We start from the raw sequence: 16226 nt of genomic DNA, 5'->3' as shown, positions 1-16226 counted from the left end.
AAAATCATGATGGTTTACTCCCCATTTTCCATGGCCAGCTGGCCTTCTATCCACCTTGCAGCAGTGGTGTAGTGGCTAAGAGCAGGTGCACTCTGGTTTGATTCCCTGCTCTGCCGCTTGAGTTGTGGAGGCTTATCTGGGGAATTCAGATTAGCCTGTGCACTCCCACACACGCCAGCTGGGTGACCTTGGGCTAGTCGCAGCTTCTCGGAGCTCTCTCGGCCCCACCCACCTCACAGGGTGTTTGTTGTGAGGGGGGAAGGGCAAGGAGATTGTAAGCCCCTTTGAGTCTCCTGCAGGAGAGAAAGGGGGGATATAAATCCAAACTCTTCTTCTTATTGACAATTTCACTGTCTTGCCTGATTTGCTATGAGCCTCATACTCTTAAGGCACCTTTCCTCTCAAGTGCAACAGTAGTGGAAAGAAAACACTAACTGCCCAGCTGTATTCTGGAAATTATAAAGGTTACAGTTATATCTCATTATTGCATAACATGTCTGGTGGGGTTTAACACAGGGCCTATAACAGTCAGAGCCAGCGTGATGTAGTGGTTGAAGCAGCAGACTCTAATCTGGAGAACCAGGTTCAATTCCCCACTCCTCCACATGAAGCTTGCTGGGGGTGGGGTGGGGGGAGAATGGGCGAATTACAGTTATTTCACATATAATAATCATGACTTCTCACGAGTCAGAGTATGTATGGCATAATCTACCCCTGATGCAGTGAAAAGCTTAGTGCTTTACTCTGGAAGTTGTGGGCTACGCTATGCCTCCAGATAGACTGCAGGGTTTACCAGTTTGGCCAGATGTCTGTCCTGGGGAAATTAGAAGTGTAACTGGTAAGATGAAAAAGGGTTGTACCCCTGGACCAGATTTGGTCCCATCAGAATTTTGTCATTTTAAACCAGACTGGTGAGTTAAAGTATCAACTCCTGCCTGTTCAGTAGTTGAACTGGCAAAAACTCTGCTTTCTGGAAAAAGGCTACAATTGTCCCACTTCACAGTAGAATGGACCCATTCAATTATCTGCTTGTCAACCTCCTCTCCACTATGGGCAACTTATATGCCTTTTAGTACTTCAGAAATTAAGTAATTGGGCATATAAAATTGATATTAGTGGCCCAGAAAAATCTGGCTTTGTGGATGGCTGGTCCATGACTCATCACTGTCTAATATTGTGTCATCTTGCTAGGAAGTTGCATCATATCCAGGAGGATTACTTCATGTGGCATTTACGGATTTGCAAGCTGCTTTCAATTCAATCCTCAGGGATCAATTGTGGAAATGTTTTGTAGTATATAGTCAACAAGAGGAAAATCACAATTAACAGTCATGGTTTTCTCCCAAGTTTTGTCCATCTAAATTAGTGCGGAATATTATTGGCTGCTTACTGGAATTAAGTTACACTGTTTAGGGACCAATTTTCAGTTCAACATGCCATGGAAACCCTATTTGAATAAAGCTCCTAGGCCCTAATTACTTGTTGAGCAGCTGTGAAATATTTTCTACTGTCTGGTGGGCAGTACTTTCCAGTGGCCCTCTGAATTTTGAAATCTTTGGCTAACTTGGCCACTGTACTGCCTGATTCTAGATCATTTATTAACAAACTAAATAGCACTGGTTGTTGTAGGATTACACCCTGCAACCTGTTGGCTAGCCAGTTTATGAAGTATGATGCTGGACTAAAGTGACCACTGCTCTGTTGTGTACACTGAAAAAACTATCAAAATTTCAGTTAACTGTTTTCATACCCCATTTCCAGCAGCTTTTAAAACAACTGTTCTGTAGCAATGACTGAAAACAGCTTGAGTTTATTACATTACATTTTATTTATTGGTTATGTCATCCACAGCCTTCTGCAACTCAAAGGATAGGCTGACTGGGCACAAAAATATTGTATGAAAGCCTCTATTATTCTCCTTACAAGATCAACAGTTACACAATATTGAAAAAGGATGTGAATTCTTTGAAAAGTTATTGACCAATGTGACTGTGTAACAATAGCCACTTGCATTTATTCATCCATTCTAGAATGAAATTAATATTCACAACTAATCCTTCACATTAAGGGAAAAAGTTATTTGATAGGAAAGTAAAGATTCATGTGAAGAACTTCCTACAAGCCCCTTCATATATGTCAGTTCCTTTATAATTCTGAAGAAGACGCAAGCACTGTTCCTGCAGCTCTGGATCCAGATCTACTCCCCACTGGGCTCCTACATGAAGCATAACCAGGCAGCACTCCAGGACATCTGGGAAAGGCGAATCCTGTCAAGATATATATGTATATATGAAGACTCAGCCTAGTATGTTGCCTTATGAAACTGAACAAAACATCAGCCATATAATTCATATTCGGTTGATAATTAACTACTAATCAGACTATAAAAGTACAAGAGTACATTAAGTTATTAGCTATCACCCATGTTATGAAATCTGAAAGTTATTTATTAGCTACAACCCATGTTTTGAAAACTGTACACATCTCTGCTGCTGAAGGCACTGCAACAGTTAGGTAAACATGGGATTTTACTTTTTCAACTTTGATATAACCTTTAACACTTACCTTTAGACTAGCTGGAAACTCTGCTAGTTTCTGATTTGCTTCTGTAAGTTGTTTTGAAAGATCTGGTAGAGAAATCAGCTCACTGACTTCATTTGTACTGTAAAGAGTTAAGATCACATTGCCTAACATTATATAAAGCACTTATATAAAGTAAAAACCCTTTTGTTTAGCCTATAACATATGTCCCTTTTACAAACCAGATCATGACAGCTTTGTGGCTTTGGGCATTACAAAGAATTAAAAAGCCTTGAGTAGGTTTCTAAAGGCAGCACAATGGTATATTTGTGGTAATCTTCATTCTTTTAAAGATTTTCATTGAATCAAATGGTCAAGACTAGCACAGTATGTGGAACTAAAATTCACCTCAAAGTTAACACAGTGGTATATTCCCATTCCATGTATTTCTATCCTACCCAGTTTAAACAAATTTCCCTAAACTCTTCTATGCTGCCATTGAAGAAAGCAAGAAACACATGTCTTATACTATTTCTTATCTTCTTCATAACTCATTATAAATGACAGAAACTCCTACCAGTCTTGCAATCATTGGTCAGAGGGAACACAGAGACCCAAAAAGTCAATGGCCCCTTCAGTATCTACAACTGCTCTTTCATTTCTCTCATTTAATTCCAAGAACTAGTTCCCAAAGAAAATTTTATGCCTTATGACACAAGAACAGCAAAACAAAAAATAAATGTTTATGATTAAGACATCTTCCATGGTTTCACTTTAGACCAACAACTGCTCAAAATGTCAACTGCTTCTAAATTCCCAAGTTAGTCCTGTAAGCCATCTAAGGAAAACAATTCTGTGATCTGAGCTTCATTTTACAAGCAGCATATCTCAGCACAACTATGTGGACATATCTTTTACCAGAAACTCCATGTGGAGTTAAAGCTTGCATGAATTAATCAGGATGACTGGGAAACTCCAATCATGCCAAACCCACTTTTCTATTGCAGCCACCACACTGTCAAGATCTCATGTGATTCCCGTTCTCTCTCCCCCCCCCCGCCCCGCGATCACAATTTCTCTAGGACTCTACCATAATTAACAGACCACACATATAGTTCACAATACTTCCCCCATCTTACTTTTGACTCTGGCTTTGTAGTAAAAGCTGTGTTCCCTCCAAATCCTGAAGGTTTTTTTTCTTATGTTGGCAAATCATGTCGGCTAAAGTTTGCTGAACTCTAGAGATATCCCGCTGCACACTCTGGACTGCAGCATGTTCTTCAGAAAGCAGCACTCCACAGTTTCTTAGTTTCACTTGTCTCTCCTTTAATAGGCTTGAGTCAGGTGAAGAATCTACTTCTGAGCAAGTACCATTATTGCCTTCTTTGGGAAATTCTTCAGGCCTGGCATCAGAGTCATGAATACCTTCTGCAAATGGTCTTGAACAATTGCTTTGGCAATAGTGAGTGGACTGCTTATTACTGCACACCTCAGAGGTAAGCTTTGGGTATTCTGAGACAAGGGAATCATCAGGGAGATACCACCACAGTATGTATAGTTGCCCATAAGCCACAAACGCCTGTAAACTCCTGTATGCTGCCAAGCTCTGCACATCTGTGCTGTCTAGTTTTTCTCTCAGATAATCACAACCTGTCAAAAGAAGTAGAAAAATGGTTGAAATACTGAGCACCACAGACTCCCTCCAAAGTCAACCCTTACACTGGAAAACTGCTACCAATATATATGCCAAAATATTGGCGCTTGGAGGCACTCCATGAAGTGAATGAGTGGCAGATTCAGGATAGATAAAGGAAATTAATTCAACAAAATGTGGAATTCACTGCTAGAGGATATAGTGATGGCCACAAGTATAGCCAATTTCAAAAAGGGATTGAACAAATTCATGAAGAATTGGTTTATCAGTGGCTACTAGCCATGATGACTAAAGGAAACCTCCACAATCCAAAACAGTAAACCTCTAAAGTCCAGACCCAAGACACAACATTAGAAGAGGTCTCGCTTAGGAACAGGGAAACAACCTGATTAGACTTGTTATCGTGCACTCTGATTGGTGTAACAACTTGGTGACACAGAGAGAAGAGAATCTCTCTCTGATATGAAAAAATTTAGAGGCTTTTGGATCTGGATTCTTTTGAGTGAATGTCTAACTGCTTTTAACTTAGCTAAAAGTATCTTCTCCGAGGATTTCAGTCAGAGTGTGTGTGAATCTAACTGATTCTATTGTGACAGCCTGAGCTGAAAGCAAATCTATACCCAGACAAGAGGTTTATTGGCGGGGCCAAGCTGAAACAGAAGAGCCAATTCTTACCCAGGGGATCATATAAATAAATTAGAGAGAGAAGAATAATTCCTGGGACCAGTTAGTCTGGTGTATTGAGGTTTTTGCTTTGTTTTCCTTCATAAAGAGAGAGTTTTATGTTTAAGTTTTGGGTCTCTACCTGAGATTAGGCTAAGTGAGGATTCTTTGAATAAGAACCAGCCTGTTAGAACGCTGTAACAAATCATTAGCAAGAAACATCTTAAGTAACTGTACCATCTTAAAAACTACTTTGAACATCTAAGCTACTGTACATGAAACTTAATAAGCCTGTACCTAAGATCCAGAATCTAAAAACTGACTAAACCAAAACTCTTGTATATTTTTCCTTTAGTAAAGGACTTTACTAAAGAAAGTAAAATAATGGGCTCCTTTCACCTTCTGGGGAAGTTGGCTGAGAAAAAGGGCTTTTGTATCACTACACGCTGCCAGCAGAAGCAGCTCAGTCCCTGGAAAAGGTGGGAAATCTCACAAGCCTGGTCAGAGAGTGATTATCCTGCCTCAGTAAGATAAGGTGAGGAGGTTCATCATACAAGCCGGTGGGGCTCACTATCTGAGGCAACCACCACGGCCCAGCCCAACCAAGTCATATTTATGTTATATCCAGCCCTCATAACAAATCAGTTCAACATCCCTGCCTTAGATGCCAAGACCCTAGAAGCACAGAACATATCCTTCAAAAAGATCTGTGACTTATTCTCTTGAGTTTCTATTTTTCTGTCTTCAAATACCAACCTGTCTTGAAATACCAATCTGAACCAGGCTGTTGCCCTATTTCTGGTTGATCTTGATCTGAATTTTCTGAAGTCTGTGTCATTGAAGTGTTTTGTATCTTTCAAGGAAATAATGCATTTTTGATCATGTTCAATCTGAGTTTGTGTTGCTTGTAAGTAGAAGACACACCTTCCCATTTTTCTTTTTCTGTTTTAACTTTTCAGTTAGGAATGTTTATCTTTTTTCTTTTGTATCTTCCAAGGAAACAATGCATTTTTGATCAAGTTCAATCTGAGTTTGTGTTGCTTGTAAGTAAAAGACACACCTTCCCACTTTTCTTCTTCTGTTTTAACTTTTTAGTTAGGAATGCTTATTTTTTATTTTATACAAGATTTTAATCAGTATTTTTCCAAAGCAATTATATCTTCGTTACCTATTTTTAATCCTGTACCAAAATGCTACTGTGTGATTTGATCCCTAGTCTTCTTCCTTACAAAGTGAACCAGCATGTATTTTGGGGCTTTTCTAATAAGAAATAAGAATTTAGCCTGTAGACTTTATCGACTTCACTCTCCATCTCTTTTGCTAAGATTCCCCCCAAATTTGCCAAAGCACTTGTAATCCTTTCTCTAATATTTTTATCTGTATCCACAGGGACAGATCCAAATCTCAAACAAAATTCTTTCTCACTCAGCTCCAGTAAATCTAAGTTGTCCATTTCTCTTTGTAGATCTCTATTTAACACCTCTGTTTTCCCCTCCAGGATTTCAACTTGGTTGGTTAGTTTGTTTTATTTCTCCAGTTATTTGATTTAGAACTTTCCAATTTCTTAATATCTTCTGACATCTGTTCTTCATTTGTAGGAATTTTTGTTCTAATTAGGTAAATATCTCATCCATTTTCTTCTTAAATAACTCTCATGTACTTGTTAATTGCTCAAAATATTATTTTTCATCATTTCAGACATGTCTGGTTTTTTCAGGCATTATATCCAAGGATTTTTTTCCTAGTAGCTGCCATAATAAATAGGCTCCAGAAAAAAGGAAAAAGTCCCTTTAATCTGAGAGCATATGCATCTCCAGCAGCTGTACTGACGTATACACAAAGTTGTAACTTAGTCTGTTTACATTTATATAGTCTCCATAGCAACCAATTCTAATAACTTAGATTAAACAAAAGAACAGTTCACTTATATCTGGTTTAATCAGTCCCATAGTAGCCTTCTTTCAAGTGCACTTTTGTCACAGAAGAAAAAATAAATAAAAAGCAGGTGCAAGAACAGGAAAAAGAAATATCCCTTTAATGCTCTGAATTACTTCACCTCTTCAAAGGCTATAGAAATGATACAAGAAGACTCATTATCCAGCTATTTTTCACCTAGACCCCAAATTAGAGATTGCTTCCAAAAATCCTTCTAGAAATCCACTCTCATCTTCACTGAGAAGGAAATTAGGACATGGATTAGTGGCAGGACACATTTGCATGTTTAGGAAAGGGGTAGAGCAGTGGTTCTCAACCTTCCTAATGCCACAACCCTTTAATACAGTTCCTCATATTGTGGTGACCCCAAACCCTAACATTTATCCATTTTACAGATGGAGAACACTGATGCAAAGAGTCTTAGGCGACCCCTGTGAAAGGGTCGTTCGACCCCCAAAGGGGTCGCGACCCACAGGTTGTGAACCACTGGGGTAGAGGAAGATACTCTGAGGTATTACCCACTGCACACAAAAATAGCCAACCCCACTTAAGAATCAGAAACAAGGCAGTTACTAAGCAAAACTGAAAGCAATAGTCACCAGCATGTACCTAATATCATCTGCATTCACACGATTTGGAGAAAGGAAAAGTAACGGTGAAGATCAAGGTTGTAAATGAAAAGTAAACTAGTAATTCTTCAAGCCAAAGTTACTGGATCTCTTTTACCACAAACAATTTTAAAGAAATTAGTCTCTTTCATTTCCATAGATTGATGCCTCTACAGAGCAGAGGGAGGAATTGAGACTTTACCTCTAGGAAGGATGATGTTGCAGATCTCCTGCATAAGAGTAAAATTTCCAGCATCATAGCTCCGGGTCACAGCTCCAAGAATGGCTTTTACTGCCTCTTCCCAGGAAGCAGTCAGATGGCTCAGAAGTGCTAGGGTCAGTTCATGGGACACGTAGAACAGGAGCTATAAAAACAAACCTATCTTCACTGAGAAGGAAAAACAAGTTTGAGACCAATTTCCAGTCCTTGACAACCTTCAGATACTAGAACAAGTAGCCCCATGTTCTATATTGCTACTGTCAACGATGGTATTCATTGTCAATGATAGTTCGAGAGCTCACAAGACATGTACAAAGTAAAATCATTCCAAAATTGAAAACAAAGATTTCAATCAGTTGGGAACTGTGACCACATCTGCCAAACAGAAGTCAGAAGTCAAAACAGAAGTCAGAAATCCAACCCCAGAGTTTTTATTACACCATTGGAAAGTCAGATAAGGGTGCAGCCTTCTGGAGAGGCTTCATATGAATTCCCCAAATAAATATCCTTTCGATTTTTGTTCTTCCAGGGTCAATGATGGAGTTGTCAATATGAGTGATACAAAGTTCAACGCCCTCCTACAATACAACTCTCATCGTTAATCCTGACTTCAGAGTATGGATCAATACTGAAGAACAAAGAGAAGAATTCTGCAGGGGCAATTAATCTGCACAGTTACAATTTATCAGAAGAGGGCCTGAGTAGGGTGTGTTAAACCTGGGGCAGACAAGGCTTTCTCACTTAAAAAAAAGCATTTACAGGCAGAGAATCAGGAAATAGAGAAGGTACTAGAATCTGAGGATTCAAAGTGCAGGAAAAGAGATTCCTCCTAAACATCCTGACAGTAAGGACTGTTCAACAGTGGAATATGCTGCCTCAAAGTGCGGTGGAGACTCCTTCTTTGGAGGTTTTTAAACAGAGGCTGGATGGCCAACTGTCGGGAGTGCTTTGACTGTGTGTGCCTGCATGGCAATCTCTTTTCCTGCACTCTGAATCCTTAGATGCTTAGTGTGCGCCTGCACGGCAGGGGGTTGCACCTGATGGCCCTTGTGATCTCTTCCAATTCTGTGGTTCTATCTCAACTCCATTTACAGCCTGCAACGTGAGCAAATAATGCCTAATTCTGGAAAGCAAAACAAGAGTACCAAGGCTAGCTTCTTCAATGTGCATAATAATATACTTTTCTGTATTGTTGCATCATGTTCTTGACTCCCTTTAAAATGTCAATCCACCTCTTCCCCTTTTGCTTAAGTCACTGATACTACAATTCTCTTCTCCCTTCTCCAATTTAAAAACAATGTTCAAATTCTGCAGTCTACACATAAACTTACCTGTCTGAGATGAGTGTTGATTGTAGCAGGAGGATGCTGAATAATCTGTAGTTGTTCAAACATGTTCTGTGCTTGTTCAGGAGTATGCACACCAAATATGCTGTGCCATATAGTAGTCACCATTTCTATAAAGGGGCAGTCTTGTCTCACTACCCAGCTGTTGTAGCAAGGTACAGATAAACTTCTGTTTTTCACTGGATTCCTTTCACTAAGGCATTTGTGAAGCAGCTCATTAAGACAGAACACCAATCTGTGTCCCTGTAAGATAAAGTCACAATCATTATTTATATTAATCAGAAAACCTCTTATACTGGGAATGTACATATTTCACATTATTTACATGATAGATACATTTATGTGTGCTGTCAAGAAGAGACCTTCTGGATTACCAGGAAGACAAGACCTTTTCTTGTATAGTGATGGTAAAATATCACATGCAATTTTTAGTAAATGGAACTGGGGATAATTTCCTCCCCTACAATGAGGATGTGAGCATCTCTTGCCTGTAACTTTGTTTTCAATACATTTGAGAATGGATTTGTTGAAGCTTATGGATCAAGATCCCTACTTGAACGTCCAGGAGACAGTTCAAGAAGTGGCCCTTATCTAGCAGTCAGTTTTTTTAATTCAACTAAAACAAGGTAGGCTTAAATGAAAATAACTGAAAAACAAGAAAACTTGATTTAGATGGATCTCCCAAAAAATTCCTAAACAAGCAAAATACTAAAGGGTTACTACAGAAGTCAGAACATCTTTTGCAAAGGAACAGATCCTTTGTACCTAACAATGTAATCCAAAATCTCTCATTAAGCTATCATCAATGTCCTAAGCATAGCCAGGAAGTAAATTCCCTTGAACTAGGAGAAGAACTGTCAAAAGGGATGGCACTCCTCTGTATCAATCAACATGACAGTTTAAACAGCATTAAGCCATGTCAAAAATTGAAAGCCTGGTTCCTTATGGGTTATACATATGTTAAAAAATAACACAGGAAGAATTCTGCATCAAACGCTTACAAACTCTTACACTGTTCCTAAAATAAGATTAAGGGCTTGAGTTTGCACATTTGCATTTGAAAGCGATCTGACATAAGATGGAAGAGAGAAATCTGGCTCCTCTTCAAAAATAATCTCTTGGATCAGATTCCTTATTGGCTTATACTGGTCAGGGGGGGTCACTGGAATCAAATGCCAACAAGGGGCAAAGAAAAAGCTCAACCAGAATAGTACAGGGAGCCTGAAATGGTGAACTCAAAAGTATAACATCACAAAATAATAATATTTATTATATGGTGAAAGACCCATGGTTTGTGTTAATCAACATCAGGCCATGCAAGATGTAATGGTATTACTGGATGTGTTTTCTTTAATAATCTTGTTTTGTATGTATGACCACTGAGGACCAAAACTCTTAAGGTCCTCTATTGGTAATTTATAATGAATGCATCATCAGTGTGTAAGACAGTGGTTCTCAACCTTCCTAATGCCGTGACCCTTTAATACAGTTCCTCATGTTGTGGGGAACCCCAACCCTAACATTTATCCATTTTACAGATGGAGAACACTGATGCAGAGAGTCTTAGGCGACCCCTGTGAAAGGGTCGTTCGACCCCCAAAGGGGTCGTGACCCACAGGTTGAGAACCACTGGTCTAAGATCTTTGTAATAGTTCATATTGATTGTTAATGCATAGCCTGTTTTCCAGGTCCTGTGTTTTTCATTTTTGTGTATACCAAATAATAAGTATAGTTATTTTGTTAGAGTTTATATTTTTTAGCTCAATCTTTGGGGCTCTTAAGCCATAATTGGTCCAGTTTCCTATAAAATAAGCCTATAACATCTGGGGCAAGTTTTTCCACATATGGTCCAATAACATGACCAGGACCAGTGATGGGCCAGGGACCATCTTCCTGCATCTCCTGCTTGCTGCTTTGAAGATGTTGTAAGCTGCTTGCCTTTTTGTATGTTAGTATATGATAGGAAGCCAGATTTTGTTACTTTATTGCATCTTCCTGCTCTCTTCCTTACACTTAAGCCTGAACCTTTTCTTTAACATTTTCAGTAAACCTTGTCGCTCTTATTGGTGTGTTCTACTGCAAGTCTAAGAATCCAAACCCCATTTCGGTCATACTTTAAGAAGATTATTCCCAGGTTTCGAGACAGGGGAATCAAATCATTCTTGCATGTTGGGTCAGCCACATCCATATCTGACAATAACTATATTCATTTTTCCTTCAGGGATGATTTTAATTCAACAGTTTTTTTAAAAAAAGGAAGTAACTGCTGAAGCTACAGTGTGAAGCTGGGGTATAACTCTTTCTCTGGGTGCTGGTTTTCTACAAAAGTTGGCATCTTCAAGCTGCTCCTTCTACTTTGTTGAGAAATAAATTTTGGGTGGAAAACAGCATGAATAGAGAGTTCAATAGTCTCTTCCCTTCACACCACTCTTCCCCTTTATACTGCCACTCTGGATTCTGCATTCTCTTGTTTTGTTTTACATCAGGAAGACTTCTAACTACACATAACCACAGAGGAATAATGTAAATGATGCAACGTAGATAAGTCTATGAAAGTGATACTGTACCCTGACCAATAAGCATTCATGCTGCTGGAGAACTTCTTGTGCCCCAACCCAGTTCTTGGCAGACAAAAGCTCCTGGGCACACCGCAAGGAAAATGTCACTGATAGGTCCTTCTCCCCAGCAGTCAAAGCCAGCTCAGCAGCAGCTTTTAGAGATGTGGAGTCTCCCTTTTTAGACAGCACTTTGGCTGCATCATACGGAGAGGCAGCTCCCAGGTAGCTACAAAACAAACAAACAAAACAAAAACCAGGTGACCCCAACATTGAAGGAAAATTTCAGTTCACTACCAAAAACCTGCTTGTTCCATATGTTTTGTTTGAGGATACATTGGAATCCCAGTTCACTTTATTCCTCTCATCTTGTACTATACTTTTGAAAGGCAGGATTAAATGGTGGTGGTTACTCGAAGGGGAGTAACCACACTACATCTTAGATCTCTCATCTTGAACACCAAAGCAAAAGTAAGATCCCCTCCATCTCTTCCCTTTTGATGCCACCCACCCAGAACAGAAAGAATGGAAAAAACCTAATCGAGGCACTCAAACACACTTTCTATTGTGTGAACCACTGTTTTCTAAGCTACAGTACTCTGCATCATTCATAAAAAAGAAGCTCCCAGTTGTTTCACACTGAAGAAACCCACACTGAATTCCCAGAAAGGAATCTAACAATCCAAAATCCCAACAGTTCCCACTGATCAGTATGGAATCAACGGTACCATTTGGCTGCCAGAGAATAATGGCCATCCTTTTCCAGTACTGCTGCCCAGCTGGTGTAGAGATCTTTTAAGACTGGATCTTCAGGACGCAGCCTAGCCTTGGCAACTGCAATGGCTTCCCTGGAACAAACAGTAAGGTGGGAAAAAAAACATTATTATTTTACTGTATAATCCAGAATGTTTAAATCTATCCTTCCTTGATTTTTTTACATTACAAGTTGATCCCACCACTGATTTCAAACAGAGGTCAGTTAAGCAAGATGCTGAGAGGGCCACTAAGTCAGCAACTGTGAACACTGTGCAAACTGCAATGACGTGAAGACTAAAAGTTACATTGTGACTCAAACTGGGGATAGCATTTACTGTCTATGCAGATGTTATCGATTTAACTTTGACTACCTGAAGACTCAGAAGAATATGTGAATTAATATCATTCAAAGGAACTGGGTTTGAGTAAATGGCACTGGCTGCCTTCCTGGTCTGTGGGGAAGGGGCGGGGGGGGGGGGATGTGCCCCCTCGTAACCCAGGCAAGTGGCATCTGGGGAAAGACCTCCTTCCTGCCCCCTCAAGATCTGCCTCCGAGGCAATGTAAAACAGTCTGCTTGTGGTGATTAAAGTAACTCATTCAAACAATAACTCATTCAAACAATAAACTGGCTCATTCAAACAATTAAGTTGCTCACTTTCTGCTACAGTCAAGTGATGGGCATGCATATGTAAACCAGTCCAGTGCCTTTACAGGATGTTGCCCAGTAGCTGAACTAACAGCACTAAAAGTGAACAGTGTAACAGTCATTACCTAAAAAGCACCTGAATAAAGTTAATTTCCGCTGCCAGCTCAGTGCAAGTTTCCTTTTTTTGTTTGTTTTGAGGGAGATTTCTTTGAAGCTTCTTAGCTTCCATTTTTAGATGGAAATTGCAGGCAGATGACCTGCAAGTAGAACCCTGCGCTTGTGCCAAACACTATGTGAAAGTCATTATCAGACAAAAATCGGTAATACTGGATGCAGATTAAGAAGAGTAAGTTGGCTATATCTAGTTCCTTATACACCAATATTGCTCCTACATATTAAAGTTCCATTGCAAGACTAAAAGTAAAAAGGTTTGATATCCATGTCTATTGTTACATGAACTTATTCTAGCCAAAAAGTATTAACCACCTTTACTGCAACCCAAGCTAGGAATTTGTTTGCAACTGCATTTTGCAATTTCTCTACCCATTTCAGCTACAAGCCACTGGCTTTGGATAACAGAAAACTAACAAAACATACATAAACAAAAAGTGAACTGAGAAAGGAAGGAAGCAGGAACTGTAACATTTTATTCAAACACAAAACAGCGCAGACTATTAAGTAAAGGGCAGCTATTGGAAAAACACAAAAAGAGTGAACATTATGTGTTATCAGCCAGCTATGGAGACATTTTATGGGAAAGTGCTATAGATATTTAAAGCATGCACATCAAAATAATCTCCAATCAGTATCATATCACCTGAACATCTGGTATCTTTGATATGCTCAGTCAGCAGTATAACCACTGTTTCACATGGGAGTTTGGACTGCTCTCACCTCCCCTTCAAGGGTGTTCACCCCACCTCTACATTAAGAACCCATCCAAAGCAATAGGAGATCTGATATAATTACCTGAAAAAACTGTGCGACTTCAGCAACTCCACAGCCTCATACACTTTATGGAGAGAGAGGAGATAGGAGGCCGCCTTGACGTATTGTTCCTGAAAACACAGCTGCTTTGCAAATGCTTCAACAGCCCACACCCAGGCTTGATAGCTAGCTAAAGAATGAAAAATATTTATGTTAATAATTACACTAGCAATAATTGTCCAACAAATTACTCCTAATAAATTTTGGGTCACAGGAACAGATTTCCCCTGCATATCCTTCAAGACACACAACAGGCAGCATAGTCCCCTGCCAAACGTACCCATTGGTGAGAGAGCCACTAGCTGGTCTGTCAACTCTCCCCTTTCTGCCGCTGATTGGAGAGCACCCTTCAGATCTCCTTTCCAGACCATAAGTTGTTGGAATAACTCTGGGTGTCCATTCTCTAAATGGCTTTTTCCTGTTAGAAGACAAATCATTTGCTTGAATCTTAAGTCAGAGGAGACAGACCTGACAAGAAAGGTCACTATAATATGGAGGACAGTTGTCACAGGACTATCGCTGTCAGGGACTTGTTGTCAGGCCTGCAATTATGCCTCTTGTCACCATTTTGTGGGAAGTTTCTGTCATTCAGGACACTGAATGAAAGAAACTTATGCTACTGCACACAACTTATGCTCCTGCACACACAGCGGCAACTGTGAACCAACCAGAACCAGAAACCACTTATTTATTTATTCCGTTTATACCCCACCCTATACCAAAGTCCCATGGCAGTTTACATAATGGGGTTAAAAGTCCTGTTAAAACATACAATCCTAAAAACATAAACATTAAAAACCACCATAAGATCATTTAAAAACAGGGATGGCCTTCTGATTCCCTCAGACTTTCTATAGTCTGTTCCTGCTGAACAGTTCACAGGCAGAGTAAAAGATCATTGATACATTGGTTGCCTCAAAGCAACTGGCAAATCAGTTGGTACATCCTTACTTGTATTAGTTCAGAGAAAGGCATTTTGCATATGCTCACAGATAATCTAGAACATAACATACATGAAAAACTAGAAATGATGGTAAAAGCTACAAATCTTAACTTTTTACATGCAGAGAAGACACTTGACGATGAAGCAAGCCTGAGAACCCTCCTTCCAATAGTGCCATCTATCTCAAAATGACTGTGCTCCCCTGGGACCTGTATAGTCTGGCACTGCTGTAGCAGTCCAATTTCTAAAACGAGAAGATACTGAGGCTCAAAAGTCTTCCTGAAGTCCCACCTTCTTCCTTTGCAGCTTTCCAGCCTTTCCCTAATTGCTTCATAAAGTTATAAGTACACCCACTCCTTGCAAAGAAAGGTACTCTGGATGGCACCCACTTTAACATTATTCCACTGTTCCAATCTCCTTGAAGGCCAGGTAAGGTAGTAAAGCAGTCACAGATTATAACCAATCTGTCCTAATGGGAGTGGACTGCCATGAAAGATGCATCAGTGCTCCAATACACTGGGAGCTATTAGGAGGCCTTCAGCATAACCTGCTCTGTGCCTGCAGTCAGGGACATCTTTAGGTACCGCTGTATGCTCTTCACCAGTTTTCTTGGTTTGGGTCAGTGACGAAACATGGTTTAAGATTCAGGGACTAACCTTCTGCCTCTATCAATCTGTATAATGAAGGTCTATCGGTGAACAGCCCCAAGTGGACATGATCCCCTGAATGAGAGGGTGAATCTTCCTCCTGATCTGTTGGTGAGATAGTGAAGAGGGGAGACACAATTTTTTTATTTGTCACACATATTCATGAAGACCTTCTCCACTGTTATAAGTGGCATTTTACAATTCTTGCTTACAAAGCATCATTTGTGCACAAAGAACACTGAGAGGCTTGTAATTTAAAAGTATACTTTTACCTCCCCCTAAAGCAAGGTTTTCACAACCTTATTGTTTGATTTAAAGTCTTTCCATTTGCAACTGTTTACCTTGTTTGATAACTATAATTAATTCCCTTCTGTACCAATTACTACACATTAAAGAATAAACCTAGGTTTGTTTCAGAGAGAACTTCTTCAGTACTTTTTCAAATTAAAATTCCTATGGTGATTGCACAAGTGATGCTAAAAATTCCTGCTAATTAAATTTATGAATAGAGTGCCTGTGGCATATGAAGTGAGACACAGCCATTATCATTTAAGTAATAGTGCCTTTAAAAAGGTGAGCCATTCTGTTTAATACCAAATGACAAGCACCTCTACAATCAAGTAAACTGAGAATTCGGAGATATTTCCTAAGCATCAGATCAGTTTATCATGCATACAATGAAACCCTAGAATACGAAGTAATCACACAAGAATGAACGTTTTTTTTAAATGACCACATGCAGCAT

The 16226-nt window shown here is 39.6% G+C and overlaps 1 protein-coding gene across 1 annotated transcript in view; it reads right to left on the bottom strand.

Annotated features, from left to right (window-relative positions):
- Positions 1–1809: 1809 nt before the first annotated feature.
- GEMIN5 (gem nuclear organelle associated protein 5) overlaps positions 1810–16226 on the bottom strand; it is a 33621-nt gene continuing 19204 nt past the window's right edge. The window contains exons 19-28 of the mRNA XM_048488245.1: positions 15491–15586; positions 14172–14309; positions 13874–14021; positions 12230–12349; positions 11514–11730; positions 8932–9189; positions 7583–7745; positions 3660–4170; positions 2566–2662; positions 1810–2267 (exon numbers count right to left, since the gene is read on the bottom strand). Coding sequence (XP_048344202.1) covers positions 2100–2267; positions 2566–2662; positions 3660–4170; positions 7583–7745; positions 8932–9189; positions 11514–11730; positions 12230–12349; positions 13874–14021; positions 14172–14309; positions 15491–15586 — 1916 coding nt within the window. The 3' untranslated portion in view covers positions 1810–2099. The remainder of the gene's footprint in view (positions 2268–2565; positions 2663–3659; positions 4171–7582; positions 7746–8931; positions 9190–11513; positions 11731–12229; positions 12350–13873; positions 14022–14171; positions 14310–15490; positions 15587–16226) is intronic.

This window comes from Sphaerodactylus townsendi, linkage group LG03 (assembly GCF_021028975.2).
Source record: "Sphaerodactylus townsendi isolate TG3544 linkage group LG03, MPM_Stown_v2.3, whole genome shotgun sequence".
Lineage (NCBI taxonomy): Eukaryota > Metazoa > Chordata > Lepidosauria > Squamata > Sphaerodactylidae > Sphaerodactylus > Sphaerodactylus townsendi.
Note: the sequence above shows the minus strand (reverse complement) of the source record. Positions and strands in the feature narration are given on the sequence as shown.